Source organism: Crocodylus siamensis, chromosome 12 (genome assembly GCF_052110815.1).
Source record: "Crocodylus siamensis isolate JL-2025a chromosome 12, ASM5211081v1, whole genome shotgun sequence".
Lineage (NCBI taxonomy): Eukaryota > Metazoa > Chordata > Crocodylia > Crocodylidae > Crocodylus > Crocodylus siamensis.
Window position 1 is genome coordinate 7,325,886 of NC_143406.1, and position 19,505 is coordinate 7,345,390.

Here is a 19,505-nt window from a genome sequence, read left to right on the forward strand (position 1 = left end):
CAGGTAGCAAAAGTTACTAAAACCTTCCTCCTCTTTCTCCTTTTAGGCTGCGTCTGGCTCGGATGAATGAGGAAATGAGAGAAGCTGAGGGCCCCTTTGGACAACCAGGTCAATATCCCAGCAACAGCCCCACTGAGCTCCAGTACAGGAAGTGTATACAGGAGTTCATCAGCCTTAATATAGATGAGTGTTAGTGACAACTCCCTCCCCTGCCTCCCCTTTCCATCTTGAGTGGGCTGAATTTAGGGAAGCCCATGGAGCCCCACCCTTGGCATATTGGTGTTTCTTGCAGATTGGCCTCGTTCTGATGCCTACGGCAGATAGGTCAAGCTCCGCACAGGAGGGAGAGGGGCCTTTCTGGCTAGTGTATAATTGTCACGCTTGACTACAGGATGGTTATTTTCACGTAGGAGCTTATTCAGGGCGTACCACAGACTGTGGCTCGTGGGTTTGGGTGTGCAGTGAGTGCACGAGACTGGAGCTTAGTGTAAAAGAAATAAAAAGAAAATCCTGTAACGCCAGAAGAAAATCACCAACGCTACAAGTGAATGCTGTGTTCAGAACCTGTTGTCTATCTCCAGTGGTCTAGATTGACCGTACCCTGAATTACCGTGTGAACAAAGTTTGTTTGGGAAGGATTCCCTTGCTGGAGCCCTCTCTTACCAACGGTGGTCAGCAACTTGAAATGCTCGTTGTCCATAGGATGACCACAAGGTTTGGAAGCTGCTGGGTCTGGTCAGAATGCTAAAGCCTGGACTCAGTCTGGAACAGGCCAACTGGGGGTGATGGTCCTTTGCTACAGAAGGACACGATAGAAGGGGTAGGAACGAGAGACCTTACATGCTCTCAGGTTTATACCAGCAAAGCTCCCTTTTTTTAGCTGGTGGTAGCTAGCTGGTCAAAGCCATAGCTCATCTGCTTCCCGGACTAGGATACGATCTGTTGAGTGTAACGGAAGCAGCCGTGCACATTTTTTGAGGTTAGGAGAGGCTCGTCGCTGGCGATGGGCGTTGTGCCAGGGAACAGAAATCAAATCAGGCTCCCACCGCCTGAGTGGCTACCTGCAAACATTAACGTGAGCATCTGGGGTTTTTTCCCTGGTCACTTCAGATTTCCTACTTAGCGTTTCTGTGAAAGGGATTTCTACTTGCATGCGTGTTGCTAAATGCTGTCGTCCTTCGTGGTGATGCATGCGAGCAGGGCATCTCCACAGCAGAGCCGGGGAATCCAGGTTTCCTTGATCCCGCTGATCAGTGGGACAGTTTTTGTGTGGTTCTGTTTCCTTTTTTTGCTGGAGTGGGGACCTGCTCTTTACTGGGAGCACTTTGGTTCTTTTTTTTATGGGCTGTGTTTTTGGGGCACTCGTGGTGTCTCTGCAGAGACATGGTGCCCGTGCTGTAATTTCTTTGGAGGGCTTAAGAGATCAGGTGTAAAATTGGCTGCCCTCTGCCTCTGACTGTGAATTACCATGCAAAGCCTGGCTGTGCCTCTCCCTGAGCCCAGGCCTGTAAAGTGCTGAGTGCCCTCACCTGCCTTTTTTTTGGAGTCAGTGGTGTCTAGGGGCTCTTAGTGCTTCACAGGAAGAGCTTGGGATTGCGGAGGATCCGGATCTGAATGAGGAACACAAGAAGCCAGGAAGATGCCCCTAGTTCCTGTCCCCTCTGTGAGGTTAGCTGTGATACACTACAACACTTTCCTCCTCCCATGACTTACTACTTCACTAAAAGCCTTTCTCTGTATGCCAGCTCCTCTCAGGTTGCTGCCCAGGGTAACGCACACGATCTGCTGGTCGCTCTTGGCCCTTGGATGCTACACACGTCAGCAGCCACTGTGCCAGTCAGTGCTATACCACCAACACTGCAATAGCAAAGAAACTCCTTCCCCCTTTCAGCTTAAGAGCTGGATCCTGCTCTGTTGGAAGGCAATGAAAGTGTTGCCACTGGATCATTGGAGGCTCGCTAGGATTTGGGCCACCCGCTTCCTGGGTTTCTACTGGTCTCATGGCTTCTTTCCTGTCTTCCCTTTGGGATCATGGGATGCCCATGCCCTGTTCTTATCTCAGTTACACCCACGTGCTATACATTCAGAATAACCCTGTGGATGCTGCTTTGACCAAACTTTGAATCTGGACAAAAACAAGCCAAGCCCTCGTTCAGACTCTTGTCCTGCGCTATATCTTCTCCATCTGCACATTCATCCTTGGGTCACAGGGCACAAGAGACCACATCTATGCTCTTTATGTAACAAGGCTGGATTACTTGACCCTTCAGCCTTTATGTATTCCTGATAACTTCCTGCCATTTGCCTTTGGTGGGGCCCAGAGTATATAGCTTGCCACCTGCACTATCCCCTTGAATCACTCAGCGCCCAGTCTTGGCAAGCCAAGCAATCCTTTCTCCCTCAGGACTTTTTCGTGGGTCAGCATTGAGCAAAGGCTTTGCAATGGGCTTCTGGACCATAGCAGAGGCCACAGGCCACAGACTTTACTATTCCATACTGAGACATCACGCCCACTGGCTTCACCGGGACTGCATGCAGCATTGTGTGTGGTCACTGGTTACCACTGCAGTTCAGAGAAAGGGCATCGGTACGTAGGCCTGTAATTCGTGGTGCTAAATGCTTTCCTTCATTTGCCATCTGCTCTGCCCTCAGTTCAAGACAAGCTCGGACTTGCTTTCTGTTCAGTACGGTGCCAAAGGTTTTATTCAGCACTCCTCCACCAAGGAAATCATCTTTCCTCTCCAAAACACTTTGGGCCAGATTCCTCTCCACCGACTTGACATCTAACTGGACTAGGATGCGCAAGTGCAATCCTATCCCACCCTGCATAAACCCTTGAAAATCCATTACCACATCTGCTTTTGTAACGTGCCGTCATCTTAGCCTTAAGACTGAGTCACAAACAGCAGCAAGGAGGACCCACCCACCTCCTGTATTCATTGATTTTCAGGGACTCAAGAAGGGTAGAAGAGGGATGGTATCTGACCCTGTAAACATCAGCTGATCCATAAAACAGGCAGGCCCCTTTGAACTCGATATGACTCTTTCCTCTGACACTTCCTACTTAGTAGCCTGAGTCTGCTCCCATTGATACCAGTGGGACTTCCGCTGTTGACTCCAGCGTGAGTAAGATCAGGAGCTTGTTGAGCAAACCCATGGACTCACTGCCCCTCAGCCTGGAAGTCTCTGCTTGAAAAGAGACTCCTTTCTGCAGAGCTTTTATGCTGTAAGGGGCTGCCCAGCTGCCTCCCTGCTCTTCACCGTACAGTGAAAGAATATGAATTGCGGACCACTTTGCCCCCCGCGCAGCAAGCCACACACTTAACTTCAGCAGGAGTACTGGCACACCTGTCCTGAGTCTTCTAGCCCAATCTCGCAAAGCGCTTACGGACTCAGCGTGCGCAGGATAAAGCAGGATCCACCCATAGGTAGTCAAAAACCTGCTGCGTTTCTTGAGCTGGGAACTAGGAGGCCCCTCTGCAGCTCAGGCTAGTTGATCATCCCATCCCATTTGAAAGACCAATCTGCACCATTTCAGACATATCTCCGCCAGGACGTGGTTTTCCCCAAGCCATGTCTTCCTCCAGAAAAAGACAATACTGAATCAAAACCAGGACGTGTCAGGGTGCTTCAAAAGCTTGGAAAAGGAATAAGAAACATCTTAGTAGGAAACATTCCTGCTCTTGCTCAGCATTCACAAAACTCATCCCGGTAGTGAAATGGCTCTCTCATGTAGTACATGTTAAATGGCCCCGATCAGCTTTCCAACTCTTTGACAGGAGTTGGAAATACATTGGTAGATCCTTTCTATAAACCAGTCAGAACCGAAGGCGAGGCTTCCAATCCAGGCCATTTTATTTCACAGTCAGCGTTCCCGACTCATGAGAACAATATAGAAACTCTGTACAGTTTGGCACATATAAGCTCGGATTCTTTCACTGCCGAGGTACACGCGGTTAAAGAATATGTAAATACTGAAGCAAAAAGCAGTGCGTCTGTCAAGACAATTTATCTATTTAAAATGTATTGGTACTTTATTTAGATTCAATGTATAAAGCAACTTTGTGCACTTTTCCTACTTACAGTATTGGGGGTTTTTTTTATGTTCTTTTGTTATGGATTTTGTGCTGTCTTTTTTAATTGGTGAAATTTGTTAAGTATTTAATTTATTATTGATACGCCCAGAGGACTAGTGCAATTTTTATTCAGTACGGTTTGGCTGTATTTAATGTCAGGATTTTTTTTTAACGTGGCTAGGGCTTTTTTTTTTTTTTTTTTAAATCCACCTCTTCTCTCCCCCCGCCCCGTCTTTTTTTTCTTTTCCTTTTCTTTTTTTTCCCATTACATGCATTGTGAGGCACGTGACGCCTTGCAGCTTGAAAGACAGTATAACACTAAACAAATCCTTGAGTTTCTAAAACAAAAAGTTCTCCAGGAAAAAGAAATGTCTAAGAGGCATTTATCAATTTTTTCCCCATGTTTATGTATTTATTTTTTGGAGTATGTGTGTGTGTGTGTGTGTGTGTGCGTGCGTGCGTGCGTGCGTGCGTGTATGCACAAATTTGGAGATTTGGGAGGGTCAGGGCAGAGGGAAAATTGTACATAAAGTTTGTTTTCAGCAAAGCAAAAGGCCAGTCAGGCAACAGGGAAGTCTAGACATTAAGTCACTTAGGTTCCTTTCTTCTTTAAATAGGGATGTATTTCTCTGTGTTGTACAATCCTGTTGGCACTATCTAATGCCAAAATTTCTCCCTTTTCGTTCTTCCTTATAACTCTTCTTTCCAAAGACGTTACATGTTACCTAATACCTACCTGACAGTAACTTGGTTGCAACTGCAATTAATATTCATTAATAGATTTGCCTTTGTCTAGAAAGCAACATCCCAAGTATCGTGTACATGAAGGTGGGCCCTAAACCTAAGCCTGGATTTGAAGACTCTCAGGCTTTTTTGATGTATTTTAGGTCTGAAGCATGTTTTGCCGATTAGCCCATCCTTATAATGGGACAAACCAAAACTGTGGTTCAACAGGGGGTCGGACTTGATGATCTGCTCAGGTCCCTTCCGACTCTAGAAACTATGAAACAGTTTTGCCTCTGGGGCCCATCTCTAATTCCCAACTGGGTGGAAGCAATGGGCTGGGAGGTTGTGAAGTTGCTCGCTGCGTAAACCGATGTAAATTTTTATCTAAACCAGAGAAATTATTCCCCTATATTACTTCAATATTTATTACAAATGGTAATGGGGATATTCTGGGTCTCTGGCACTTGCATTCCTTGCAGTAATCGTGTAAAGAGGAAAAATTCAGAAATGCTGATGCTTGCAGAGAAGGCGATTCAATGAGCTGAGGCTAAGAAGGTGAGATGCTGCGAGATTTGCAGCAGCTCAGCCTGGTGATCATTGGCATTATTTATGCGAGAGGTGAAATATGGAAACTCATAAAGAAATGGATTGGAAAGCAAGAGGTGCAATACCCCCAGCTGAATCGATGCAGCCGTGGCTGTCTACTCCCAGCTGGGAGTGACACGTGGCTCCAGAGGGTCCCTGCTCTGCACCCCCTGGGCAGAATTGCTTTCAACCAAAGGCAAAACAAGAAGACTGAGCAGACTCAAGTGAGCTTCAGTCGCTGATCAGCTGATGCCCAACTTGTGCGTGTGAATGGGTGCGTGTGCGGGGTGACGTGACGTTGGCGGGTGTGACAGCAGGGAAAGGGGACCAAACGGGGCGAGGGAGGGAGAGTGGGAGTGTGAAAGGATAGGGAAAAAAATAAAAATAGAAACCAAAATACAGAGTGCTGTTTCCATAGGAACGTGATGCATATCAGTCAAAGCCCTGAAGTCTGCCGTTGCTTCCTCACTGCATTACGGACGGTTAGCCTGGGGGAAAGGCTCGCATGATGCTCAGTGAATAGGCAGTGGGAAAATGGGGCAGCCGGGCACAGCCAGGTATTCGAGGGCGGGGTGGGCAGGGGGAAATCCAAAGGCAGCTCCCCTGGTTCCTAAACGTGGCAGAGTCCTGGCTGCGACGGCGTAGGGGCCCTTAGCAAATGTATGGGTGGCTGGGAAGGTCGGCCACGCTAGTGGGCCTCCAGCACCACAGATGCAGCTCAGCTCAGCACCTTCGCGGTAGCTAGACAGAAATGGTTTATAATTCGTAGGTCCCGTGCTCCACTAGGTCGCATTGCGGGAGGTGGCAGGCCTCCCCTTTCAGCTCCATCAACCCCCATTTGTATAAAACCATCTCAGTTGGTGTCCATTTATAGCATTCATCAAGCAGCACCTGAATGTTACTGTGCGTCTTCCCAGTCCTGTGACTCCTCTGTGTTGGACCCATGGCCGTAGATGAGGCAGGCGGGAATTACAGGGGAATCGGCTTTTGTCGTGGCAAGCGTAGGCAAGCTGGCAGCAACGACCGAGGGCCTGCGAGCCACTGGTGAAAAAGCAAAGCCGAGCTGGCTTCTTTCCGGGTCCCATCACTTCCTATCTAAACAGCACCGAAAGAAAGAGGCTCTCTCAGCCAGGTCGAAGCTGCTAGATGTGGTTGTTTTATAGGCTCCGTAAGCGCGAAGGGCCGGGGCTGCCGTACAAGGGACTTGCACTTGCTGTAAATACGCTCTAGCATATTAACCTCCTTCACTTGCCTGCTTTCAGTACAAACTTTGTAACACTTTTTTTTATTTCCCCTTTGCCTATACAATCTGTACTGAGTATAACTATGGAACTGAATATTCTGTATGTTATGATCTTTGTACAATTTTAAAACCGTCGCCATGGTGTCTGCTTTTACTCTCTCCTCCCCCCCTCTATTGTCTCTTGAAACACTGTTAATAAAAATCTAGATAAACTCCTTGCCTCTTTCTGCTTGGGCTTGTTTTATTTATGGTGGGTCTCTTGCCTTATTTTCTGCATTAGCTGTGTCTAGGATATAGTACCCCCTTTCAACCTCCGATTTTTCCACTGCAGCCCATGCCCTGAGTTGTGTCAGCAAATAGGATGAAAGAAAGGCACATAAATATTCTGCATGATGCCTCCATGGCACGGTCCTATGATAACATCATGGTTTTAAGGGGCTTGAGAGGAACACTGGGTCAAAGATGACAGGCTCAAAATATCCCCAACAAAGTCTTTTCAAAGTACTTATTTAACTTATCCAGCAGAGGATCAGCCCCTGTAAAAGGACAACGCAGATAAACCCTGCTTTCCTACCCCCAGGCTGGTGCCCTGAGCCATTGTGCTGTTGCCTTCTGTTTTCCATCAGATAACGTAATTGCAGGTACCTTTGGTAAAACTCATCCTGACCTCCTGCGTTTCATCACGCTTAGAGGGGGCTAGGGTGGTGTGGGCGCTACGGCGCACAGTCGACAGCCCAGAGGATGCAGGTTTGAGACAGTAACAGCAGCAGTTGTGGCATGGCCATGTCCGATCCCAGTGAACCCGTGAAAAAAGAAGGAAGGATCATTCCTAGAGCAGCTGGAGCCAAGTTGCACTTGTATCTTCACTTCCCCCAGAAGGGCAAATAGATCTCTAAAAACGGTGCTCATAGCAGTCAGGCTGGATGAGTGGATTTATGCAGAAGGATCCTGCAGTTGGATATTGGAAAGATCTTTAGGCTTATCAGATCCACCATGATCCCTGAATGGCTCGATCCCTGCCAGCACAGCTGAAGTGCTTCAGATGCAGCACTTTGGACGGTCCAGTGGTCAGGACACTAGCATAGGACTTGGGAAATCTGCCTTCAAGGTCTGCGCTGTGTCATGGTGTATAAATCACTCACTCCTCTGGGTATCAGCTCCCCATTTATAGAATAGGGAAACTAGACTTCCCTATGTGATAGGGGTGTTTTGAGGATAAGTGTGTTGAAGACTGAGAAATGCTCAGATAATTATAAAGACATTATGCCAAAAAATGGGAGCATCTGAGTACCTAGGGGAGGTATAGTTAACCTGTGGAATTGAGTGGACCCTGTGGGATATTACTGACCCGGATAATTTTGCAGTTTGCAAAAGCATGAGTTGTCTAGATGAATAAGAATAGATAGATACATAAATAGATATGGACATGTGGGCATGATTCAATTAGCAATGCAGTCCATGGGAACGGTTCCTTGGATTTCACTGGGAAATACCTATGGAGAACTGAGCTTCTGGTTTCAAGGTGATCGCGAACAAGGTGCAATTTCACCCCGAAGCATACTCAGTTCCCATGCTTTTCCTGGATTGCATCACTAGCTGTGGGAGAAAGCATCATGCAGCAGAAGTCTTTTCCAGGACCCTCCTCTTTGGTTTTTAGTGATAGGATGTCCTGGAGTCCTGATGTGAACTGAGCTGTTGGAAATCATTTCTTCTCGGTTCATGTGCAAGGGGCAGGAAGAAATGTCCCCCTTTGAGATAAAACCGGGCAGGATCAGGTGCGTTAGAGGAGTGAAGCGTTTTCCTCAGAAGCATCTATCACTGTTTTTTGTTGGTGACAGGCTACCAGACCAGATGGGTCGCTGGCCTGGTCTGATGTGGCAACTCCTGTGCTAGCGATGACAGAATGTTCTTTCCAAGACATCTGCCAGGATGTGCTGAAATTGGAAGTCACCGCTCCTTGGTTTGCCCCAGGGTCCGTGCAGAGAAACACCATCTGCTACCAGGGAGGAGCACAGGGAGCCTGATGCCTCCTGCCTTGCCCATCACGAGGTTGTTCATGCCCGTGCCAAATGCCTGCTCAAGGCTGTCATTCTGCTTTGGCAGGAGTCTTGCACACCTCTGCACGAGTACCAATGATAGGACACAAGGTGCAAAGGGAATCTGGACTTCGGGGAACTCAAAATAGGAAGTGGCTGCAGCTGACTCAGGACTTGCCAGGGGGAGTAAATGCTAACTCCAAGGTCTTTTTTTGCTTGGGTTGTTTTGGAAGCTGCTTGGTACTTCCAAAAAAAAAGGGTCTGTTGGGATGTTAGTGATGGCTTCCTAGAGCTCAGAGGAAGGATCTGTGCCATCCAGAGCCCTGGCATGGCTAAGAATAGCCTGGGAGGTGCTCTAAATTATGTCAGCTGACTACAATCTCGTAGGACTATAAACCACCTGCGCATTGCCTGAGACCTCAGCCACATTCCCTCTTTGACCCCTCCACCACACTTGTATCACAGCTAAGTGGGGGCTGGAGAGGTAGTAAAGGCCAGCACCTGCACCGCTTGAGAGCTCCTGGGTGTGGAGGGACTTCTCCCCTGATCCAATCTGGCCACCTTCCAGCCCGTTAGTGATAGTCAGGCAATACTTAGCAGATGCAACTGGGAAAATGGCTGATTGCAGCAGTTTCTTGCTTGAATATGTTTGTCCAGTAGCTCTGTGTGTTTTGCTGTGACGCTGATCTGTTCCCCGCCAAAGGAATAAAGACCATGAAGACAGAGCAGACTCCGAATAGGATTTTTAGGTCTCTGCAGAATGCACTCCTCAGACGTTCCTGCCGAGGAGTGATAGTCTCCCATGCTCTCAACTATTGCTCCTGAAATGCAGCATCTGTTCCAAAGTCTCTCTTATCCCCTTGTCGCTCTCTAACCCATCATCACAGGATCTCTGCAGCACAGTCTTCTGATTAGCTGCTGAACAGTTTGCAGATTGACTGTTCTCCTGAAGCTGGGGTTTTTTTGGCCATTCTGGCTCCAAGGACTCAGCTGATACAATGCCTCCCTTGTTATTACCACACATACTCAGTGCATTAGCGTCTCCTTTCCAAGAAAAGTGACCCCAGCCACTTAAAGAGTTAGTTATTTTCCTATGAAGAAAATAAAAGATTATGTTGCCTATAAGTGAGGAGGGGGAAATGGCTGCCTTCCTTGCTTCCTTCCTTCCTTCCAGGGCAGGCACTTTTGCTGAGTGGGATGGAAGAAATAAAAAAGATTATTGGTAGCAGCCACTTTATCCAAGGTCAGTGCTCACCCTGCTGTTTAAGGGGATGCAAACAAGACAGAAACTGTAGCTGGGTCTGGGCAGTGACTTTGGAGACTTCATGGTAAATGAGAATGCAGCACAATCAGAAGTGATTTCAGAGGAGCTATGTCAAGCTACCCCAGGCCCTTAAACTGTTGTACTTGGTATTTATTATATGGTCTGTTATGCTGAAGGCAGCATGGTCTATTCAGTACCAGGCATGAAAAAAATATGTTCATAGTACCTGTTAACCAGTGGCAGTGCAAAACAGTCCAAATCTGGCTGAAAATGAAGCCCACATTATAGTTACAGTTCACTATTGGTATTGCTGACTGTGTTTAGGGGATGGACTGCATGACTCTGTGAAGTCCCTTCCAGCCCTACTTTCCTATGATCCCAGTTAGGGAGGACAATCCCTTTGTGCTGGGTGCTTTACAAAGAGCAAGGAGGCAGCCTCTGCCCCGAAGAGCTCTCGGTAAACATATAATGCTAACCAGGGCATTTCTGAAGAAATGAGCAACCTCAGTGCCACGTTCCCTCCCCATTGTCATATGCTCAAGCCCTCACCTCCAAGCAGCTCTGGAAAGCACGGCTGCTCTATCAATCAGTTTGTATTCAGGATCCCAGGAGCCCTCCCCCACTACAGAGAAAGATGGACCCCACTGAGGCCTGAGGATGTGATGATGAGCTAGTGGTTGATAGTGTCACTCCTGACCAGCTGCTGGAAACTTAAATATGAACCAAGCCACTAGTTTGTCTCTATATGCTACATGGGTGCACGACAGAGCAAGGAGACAAGAACCTTTTGCCCAATTCCTTTTAATTGCCCCCCAACGCCACTCCATACTGTGACTGACCACTGTCTTGGTCTATCCCCCTGTAAGGGGTTAGCCACTCTCAGAAAGGCCGGGTAGGTTGGCTCCTGATTCAACCACTACCTGGTGGAGCTGGCTTGGCTGAAAGAGGAGTGCACGCTGTACCTCCCGAAGGGACGTAGCAGCCGGTGCCGCTCACCAGCAAGTGCTGCGTGGGATTTATGTCTCTAGGTGCTCTGGCTTGAGTGGGTGCAGGTTGGCCTGACTTCTGAATGCCACTGAGTGGCTGGAAGCCAGGGTCAAGCCTTACCTAAACCAGCACAATTAAACAAACACTGCCATTGTCAAGGTAGGAAATGGCCAGAAGGGGGGACATCCCCTGTGCCAGGCCACAGCAAGATGGCACAGCTCCCTGTTGCAGTGACACTGCTGTGAGCTCACTGGGCCCATGGGAAGTACCTTATGAGGAGGGGACCAGGGGAGACCCTATCATTTCCCCTTGGGACATTGCTATGCCATGCATGGAACATAGTGGCTTGGTCTAGGCCAAAATTGTCCCACCAGACGGAGAAAAGGACATGCATGTGCTGGGATTGCTAACGGGATGTGGGCGCCTAATGATTCTTCTGGGATGGTGGTGCAGAATCTGTGCACCATGCGGGGCTTTAAGGGTTGCTGAGGGAATACCCATATTTTACCTCCTGAGTTGCAAATGTGACTGTGGTCCTGCCTTGGTGCTGCCATTTGACAGCTGTGGTGTACATGGACTGAAATGCCCTCTGTCCCAACAACCTCCGTCCAGTCCAGCAACCAAAAGAGAGGTTAAGGACAGTGAGTAATCTACTACCTTATTGCTGATCCCTGTACATCACAGAGACATGCAATGGCAGAGCCAGTAGTGGGAAATTTATGCTCCTCTGTGATGTGCTGGGGAGTAGTATGGGACATCAAGACACAAGGTGGCCCATCTGGCTCCTTTCACTTGCCCAGCTGCCTCCTGGCTCCAGGGTCTAAACACTTAAAAGAGTGGGCAAGGCATTAGGAAGGGGAATGTTTCCAAAATTATTTGAGAAGCAAGAGTCCCCCGATACAACGTGGGCCTAGCCAGCTTTAGAAACAAACCATTACAAAACACAAGCTTGTGACTATTCCTGCAGGACTAAGAGCCAGGACTCCTGGACTCTATTTTTTTCTCTCGTGGACTTTGTCTTGAAACATTGAGAGGTCATTCTGGCCCTTCCCATATCCCTCCAGCTCAAGTGTCTGGTTGTCAGACACACTGAGCACATCATGTTCCACGCATGGAAGGCATCAGAGGAAGAGAAGGGATAAACCTGGAGCCTAACTTGTCTCCTGTGTATTTCTGCAGGAGATGCAACGTACCTTGACATCTTCCGGGAGTTTTCGCACATGGCATCCAACAATCCCGAAAAACTCAACCGGAGGAGCTTACACTTCAGCCACTCCTGCAGATAGTGCCTTCCCTCCCCTTGAGGGTCCTTCTGCTGGAGCTACCAAAGCTCTGCGAGCGTGCACAGCGGGGAGCTGGCTGGCGAGGTGGGCCAGGTCGCTTGGGCTCAGCTGCTGAAGGAAGCGCTGGAAATCTGCCTCCCTGAACCAACACGCACTTACAGAGCACGCAGCGTTTTTATTCTGGTGCTGGCTCTTGTATCCACATCCCAGACCAAAGAGCGTGACTGATACAAATCAACAGCCAGGATAGCCCTGTAAAGAGCCAAGTTAACCAGGAGAAAATAATCCCCTTTTTTGAGTATTTTTTTCTTTTTTTTGCAATTCTTTCCCTCTGAACTCAGTCCTCCAGGCCTCTTCAGACCAAGCACCCACTTCATGCAACAAGATTTGGCTTTTCTCTTGTTCATTTATTAAGAGAAAGATTCCCCCATCTGCAACTAAAAATACAGTGGGGCCCAGGAGAGTCTTATTAGCCCAGAGGACTCAAAAGCCCTGTTTCTTCAGAATACATGAATCCCTTCACTGCCAACTTCTGCGGTAGCTTTGGGGTATCCATGCTGGTGAAGGAGGCAGGCAGGAGAGCAATAAATGGCTGCAAATGGTCTTTGGCACTGGTGAAAAGATCCATGCTGAGCAGCAAGAAAGTCAGTCATATTTTGTATCAGCCCAGAGGAAGCCAAATAGTCTTCCCCTCTACTAATGGACTCATTCCAGGAATGATATTCCTGCCAGGTGGATTTCATATTCAAATAGTTTCAGTCTCGAGTCAACGCAGTGCTCCAGTCACGTAGCGACCACGGGATATTGGCTCTCCTGTCGGCAGACTCCAGAAGGAAGGCTAAAGCAGTTGCCAAACAAAAGCAGTTGATGGTTGTGCCTGTTTTGGAGAGCAAGCGTTTCTTATCTGTATTGCCCATGTATTGCATTTGTACACAAAGGGGTTCTTAGTACCCCCCCACCCGGCGCTTGCCTACAGTGTGGGAAGATTTTCCTGCCTGAGGAAGGAGTGAATGTATCCTCTCAACACTCCCCCCTTGGGAATCATCCATGCGAATCTCTATGAAACCCATTTGGGATAGACTCAGATTGTTACTCCTCCAAACGAAGTTAGTAGCAGGGCAGTTTGCAAGCACAAGTGGCAGAGGATGCTGGGTCGTAGGGTTAAGCTGGCTGTGGTGAAGGTGCATGCCTTCATTTTTATGGTATTAGAGAAATGATCAGTCAGGCCGAACGGGAAACCGGATTCCACCTCAACACGGCTTTCTATGCCTGCATGACAGTGTGGTTAAATGGCTGGAGCATGTGAGGGGGACTCAGTGGCCATGAGATCTCTGCTGGACTCTGCCTCCAGTCTGCTGTGTGACCTGGACATGTCACCTCACTTTTCAGTTTACCGTCTCTGTTGCAATACCTCCGCTGGAAAGTGCGGTTGAACTATTAATATCATCCTCATCTGAAAACTGAATCTGGGCCTTGCCTTCCTTAAAAAGCTTTATATCCCCTCCTTGATGTGCACCTCCATGTTAGGAGAGCTGTACTTTTTCTGTAAGGCAGGGCTTTCATTACTATTTCTTTACCTGTAATATTATTTCATACTTACGAACAGTTATGTGTGGACTATACCGGTATAGGCACCATGACGTATAAAAGCATAATGTCTGCGTGATGTATATAAACCATGTTTACATGCTGAAATGTAATATATCATATGGCAGAAGAAATGTATTTTTTAAATAAGATGGGAATGGAAGAGTCTGGCATATGAACTACAAATAAAGGCTTGAGGTAGGTCTTTTTCTTTGGAAACCATGTGCCTACCCTCCTTCTTTCCAACCTTAGACCTTTATCAAACCCACTGAGTGTTTCCGTCTGAGAAGGGTTATCAAGTGAGATTTATGGCTGGGGGAGAGGAGAGCCAAATGAATTCCCTTCTAAGGAAATGCTCAGCTCCCATCTATTTTGGGGTACCTTTTTATCAGCTGAAGACAAAGGCTAGCTCCACGGAAGTCCAGAGGAGTTTTGCCAATGCCAGGAGTGGAGCCAGGACCATATCAGCTCCTGGAATCCTGTTCAGCAGTAGAAACAAGTTGTGCATGCTCTGGGCTGAAAGAAGACCCTCTGAGAGGGTTGGAGTGCACACAGCTAACCATAAAGAGGCATTCAGATGGCAAGCCCTGTGACTCTTTATTAAGGGAAGCAAAAAAGACAAACTTCAAAGCACTGGAACTGGGGAGTGTGCTTCAGGGAGCTGTGTGGTCCTGGGCAAAGCTGGATGGGAGATACTGCTGGACGGGGGGATGGACTGGGATGGGCAGGTCTAAGAATTGGGCAGCTCGGGTCATCTGATCCCAATGGTCTTTCCTGCCCAAGTGCAGAGAGGGCTGGACCCGATGATCTGAAAGGTCCCTTCCAGCCCCAAACAGCTATGGACCTATGAACCTCCCCAAACCGGGCCACCGCATCTCTTGGCAATCCCTTGGCTCCCTTTCCCCACCACACAGCTGTCCCCTCCCCTGCCATTTGGGTGGGTAACTGAATATCCCGTATTAGCTAGAAGCTGTTCTGTTTGCGGGGCAGGATTCATGGGGTATCTCTTGCATGTCGCTGTGAGCTTTGTAGTCTTAAAACCTTGTAGCGAGCGGTATTAGTTTGGCATGTTTGCAGCTCTCAGCTGCCCCAGAGCAAATGACACTTGGGCTGGGGGGGCCCAGCCTGGCAGCCGTAGGCACAATTCCCTTGTCAGGGTAATGCCAAACACAAATGCACCATTTAAGCAGAAAGGAAGCAACCACCAAACAATATTAGTAACAGAGCAGTTTATTAGGCAGGCCTGACATGTGGTTTCTCCTAATGGAAAGGTTAAGCTCTGCGTTTCCTATGAGTGTCTCACTAACCAGACACCCGCTTACAGTTTTCATGGATTATAAGGAGCTGCAGGAGCACCAGGGAGACACAGAGCACTGAGATACACAAGGAGGCCCCTCTTCTGATCACCCCTTTGCTATTCGGAGCGGGGATGTCCCTAGCAGAAGGGCCGGGGTCCCCTGCACCTCATAGCGGGGTGGTTCTGAAACATCGGGTTGTAGGAGAAGAGATGCTTGCGGAAGCAGCTGGCCGTCTTCTGGTCACATTCACATACCATCTTCTCGCACTGGTCCCGCGATTTCACTGTGGGACAAGACCAACAGAGCTGTCGTGTCACCTGTATGCCCTGTGAGGCTGGTGGCAGCAGAGCACAGCACACAGGAGACGTGGCTGTGGCACAACCCCGACTAGGGGAGAGGTGTCCATCTGTGCTCGGTGAGGCTCAGGGAGACCATGTCTTTATCTACCCTTCTCAAGGGAGCAATATGGCAATTGCACATGCACCGGGAGCGGTGGAGGCTGCAAGTGAGACAGGAACAGTGGGAAAAGCCCTGGTGACGCGCAGTTCACTCTGCCCTTCAGCATCCACCCGCTGCCAGTGTGTGACATAGGAGACCGGGCAAGATGGACCTAGGGTCTGACCCAGTAAATGGCAATTCTTACACTCTTATGCCCTAACCTTTGGCTCAATGCATAAAATCCCAGTTTCCTGGGAGGGGAGGTACTTTGCTTTACCCTATATGGCAGCCCCAAGGGAAGTGCTGAACAGCCAGGACATAATGCCCTGGTCTGCCTCCTTCCAGCCTCACATGACACCTCTTCTTTCCCCACCCTGCCCTGCTTCAGGACACCGATGCAGAGCAGAGACAAATAAGGCCTCACCTCAGATGCAGGTAGGATCAGACTCCTTCTGCCCTAAAGTACAACTCTTTGCTTGAGTGCCTTCTTATGGTCAGCTCACCAGCCTGGGGCAAGCTACATGCCTGGGGAGTAGCAAGCCTGCACCTCCAAGCACTGTGCTGAGGCCTCGACGCCGTGCACCGCATCAGCCCCCTGTGACGTCCGCCCTGTCCCGGGCCAGATGGCCGCGCCTCACTCACCACATTTGATCTTGTCCCCATTTGCGTAGAACCTGTAGCGGTGAGTGCCGGGAGTGCAGCCAAACATCTGGGCCTTGTTATAGCAGCAGTCATGGCTGTGGCAGCACCTACGTTTTGCAAAGAAAGGGGTAGAAGAACCGGGGGGGGTCCAACAAGGGTCAGGGTTGAGAATCCAGTTCCACCTTGAGGAGAGCCTTGGCTCCAAGTTAGTTGCTGTTAATTTTGCTAATGCCAGCGCACGTCTGGTTGTCCTTTACGTTCACAATCTATTCTGTGCCTGCGAGCAACTTTCCCACACTTGTGGCTGGAGTCATTTATTGATGAGAAGCAGAGCAAACTATCCCATCTCTTCCTTTCAGCCTATCCCCAATATTTACCCTTGGGTCCTTCTGGCCTTTTACCATCATGAGTCACCAAACCAACCCCCAGCCTTGACTTGGAGGGAACGAGGCACCAGACAAGATTCCTCATCCCAGCTTACCTGTCGACTGGGTCCACGGGCACCCCTTGCGTCCCTGGCCCACAGTGGCATCCGTAGTTGCTGAAGTTGGCCAGACTGTGAGTGAAGGTGGTCAGCCGAATCAGCTCGTCAAACTGGGTGGCGGTGCTGCTCACGAGTGTGACGCCTAAAACACCAGCAGGGAGAAGAGGTAAGCGCCGCATCACAGCAAGTCACAGAGAAGGGCAACGAGAGGACTGGAGAGCATGGATATACACTACAGTGTGATTACTACTGTGGTGTTTAACCCAGATTTTATACAAGTGTGTGTCTAGCGTGTAAAGGAGTGCACACATCACCAGCACTTCCAGGGTAGTTGTCCGTAGTAGGTGCATTTCCAGTGTTGAACCAAATTTGCATTGAGAAAACGGCTGTGCTATGCTAGAGAGGAGTGCACACATGGATGGCACGCTGGTGTGATTTTACCCTGGTGTGTAGAGTTACTCCTTACTTCCCGAGGAGTAGCTCTAGCCCAGAATGGAGTGACTTACTTTGGCTCATTGCTGTGTGTCATGTGTCCATTTTACTTTATCAGGAACAAAGTCAAATTACTCCAGAGTAAACCTATTTTGTGTCCATTCTTGGTGACATTCAGACATCATACTCTGCATAAGTTTAGAGTCCTACCTGTGTGCAGAGCTGTATAATCCATATGATGCTCTGTGCCCCAAAGAATTTATCTGTCATTTTATAACCCTGTAACTATTTCTATCTGTGCAACCCAGTCTATCTATACTGAGGTGTAATAATCAATACTACCAGTACAATCAATACAACCAATACTCCTGAGTACACCTGAGTTTTCATGCTAATGCTATTAAAAATATATATTCTCAAGCTCTTGTTTAATAATGGACCGGACACAGAAAAGAGAACCCAGTTACCACCGAGTATATAATAAAACCACATCCATGCAGCAAACATTATCTAATCACCAAAAGACCCATCTCCCTGGGTTTCCCTCTGTATTACATACACCAAAGTCAAGGGGGCTTCTCTCCTTTAAAGGCTCTTAGTGTCATAAATCAAGCCTGGTAAATCATTCAAAGGCGGCAGTGATGGGCTTCCAGAGACTGACTCTATAGTGCCAATAGCGATGAATGGGAGAAGCATGCAGTTGCCTCATTTGGCACATAGTGGAGAGGATTTTAGCCATAGAGGCCTTTTGGCTTCAACCCCCAGTGCTACCCCAGCTGAGCCATGCACCAGCCCTAGAGTGCTTACTTACCGCAAGCAAAAGTCAGCACGAAGATGAGACAGTGGCCCATCCTTGCCATTGTGTGTAACAGCTCGGGGACACCTTGAACACACAGCGTCTCCTACCTGGGTTTCTGCTGACTCTCTCGGAGGGCCGTTGTGCCTTTTTATACAACTTCGGCCAGTCTCTCACGTGGACCTGACTTTCCCCTTTTTTACGATAATTGCACATTTTTTTTACCAAGAGGCCATAATTACCTAAGAAATGAGCTAGAAACACTAGGCTATTTTCATATGGCCCAACGGGGGATGTGGGCAGCTCCCTGCAGTCAACCAGGTCTTTAAAACGTACTGGGGTTTATTGTTTTAAAAAGCCAATTTTGCCTCCCATCCACCTCTGAAACTCAAATGAGCTTCATCTTCTGAAGACCTGGAGGCCTATTATATCAGCAGGAAGTGCTGCTTAAAGTGAGAGGCTGGTAGAAACGTGCAGAGCATTAGTTGGGACTATACCAGTGAGCCATACACTGAGAAGTGTCGCTTGGGGCAGCTCCTGTGGGGCGCTCCGTAGGCTGCCCTGCTAATGCACTTCAGCTCCTCTTGACTTGTTGGAGCCTCCCATTCTCTGCCCAAACCAAAAAAGCCTTTGTGTTTTGGGATTAAGTTTATGATGGCTTTTCAACCAGTTCGGCCTGTGGGGGTGCAGCGGTGGGATGAAAGGAGGAAGCAGCATTGTCCTTTCCCTTTTCTCCTCCATGTCACTGAGCAGAGAGACAGGAAATCTCAGGCGTTTTGGTGGGACAAGCAGTCAGGAGAATATGCAGAAGTGTTAGCTGATTTCCAAACCATAATGAACAATATCTTTACCATTAGCGAGGCCTCTAATACTTTTGATACATGATTTGTACGGGATTGACATGAAATGTCTGTAAAGTCAATTGACTGGGTTCTACTTTAATGGCTGCAATTAAAAAATGTGTCTCCTGAAACACAACTGCATTTGCTATACAAAGCATACAATCTGTGTCTAAAATATTTGTGACTATGATAGACTATGGTCTATGTATGATAGACTATGATCTGAGTATGCAAATACTCTCTTTCTCTCTCTCTCTCTCTCTCTCTCTCTCTCTCTCTCTCTCTCTCTCTCACACACACACACACACACGCAGGATTAATGGTATTTTGGATGCTCATCTACCATTAACTTGTATATAATTAATTACATATAAATGTTCTCCTATGTTTACATGCACAGGGAACTGTGATTATGTGTCTTCAATTAATATTACTGCTTTCGTTGTGGATCTCTGCCTTGTGAAAGAAGCCCCTGGCTTGACCTAAATGGCTATAAAATGTAGCTCCCATAATTGTCTTCATTGTGCGAATGTAGGATGTACATGGAAAGGAGTTTTTGCTGTTATTAGAAGCTGACAATTTTACTTTGGGCATCCTGTATTTTATATGCACATGTCTTCTGCATAATGCATATAAAACTTACATGAACAGTACACATGCATTTTATAAGTAAATAAATATTCATGTATAACATGCACTACATATACATATTATTTATGCACCATCTAGTTTATAAATTCAATAAAATGTATATGTATTATATATACACACACATATATGTGTGTG

General features: G+C 48.0%; 2 protein-coding genes across 2 annotated transcripts in view; one reads left to right on the forward strand and one right to left on the reverse strand.

Annotated features, from left to right (window-relative positions):
• The window catches only part of ACAP3 (ArfGAP with coiled-coil, ankyrin repeat and PH domains 3), a 149,283-nt gene extending 142,436 nt beyond the window's left edge, over positions 1-6,847 (forward strand). Inside the window, exon 25 of the mRNA XM_090023669.1 lies at positions 47-6,847. Within this exon, the coding sequence (XP_089879795.1) occupies positions 47-194 (148 nt within the window). The 3' untranslated portion in view covers positions 195-6,847. The remainder of the gene's footprint in view (positions 1-46) is intronic.
• Positions 6,848-15,191: 8,344 nt separating this feature from the next.
• On the reverse strand, positions 15,192-18,631 carry LOC149854553 (phospholipase A2 homolog otoconin-22-like). Its single transcript, XM_090024158.1, has 4 exons — positions 17,893-18,631; positions 16,647-16,791; positions 16,166-16,272; positions 15,192-15,368 (listed from the first exon to the last, which is right to left on the reverse strand). Exons 1-4 carry the CDS (start codon positions 17,939-17,941, stop codon positions 15,223-15,225), a joined length of 447 nt encoding a protein of 148 aa, XP_089880284.1. The 5' UTR covers positions 17,942-18,631; the 3' UTR covers positions 15,192-15,222.
• Between the last annotated feature and the right edge of the window lie 874 nt (positions 18,632-19,505).

Excerpts from the sequence above, each read along its gene's own strand:
- LOC149854553 (XM_090024158.1), bottom strand. The coding sequence starts at position 17,941 with ATGGCAAGGATGGGCCACTGTCTCATCTTCGTGCTGACTTTTGCTTGC. Across the intron at positions 16,792-17,892 it reads CGTGCTGACTTTTGCTTGCG|GCGTCACACTCGTGAGCAGC; the intron begins GTAAGTAAGCAC and ends CTGGTGTTTTAG. Across the intron at positions 15,369-16,165 it reads TGGGGACAAGATCAAATGTG|TGAAATCGCGGGACCAGTGC; the intron begins GTGAGTGAGGCG and ends CTTGTCCCACAG.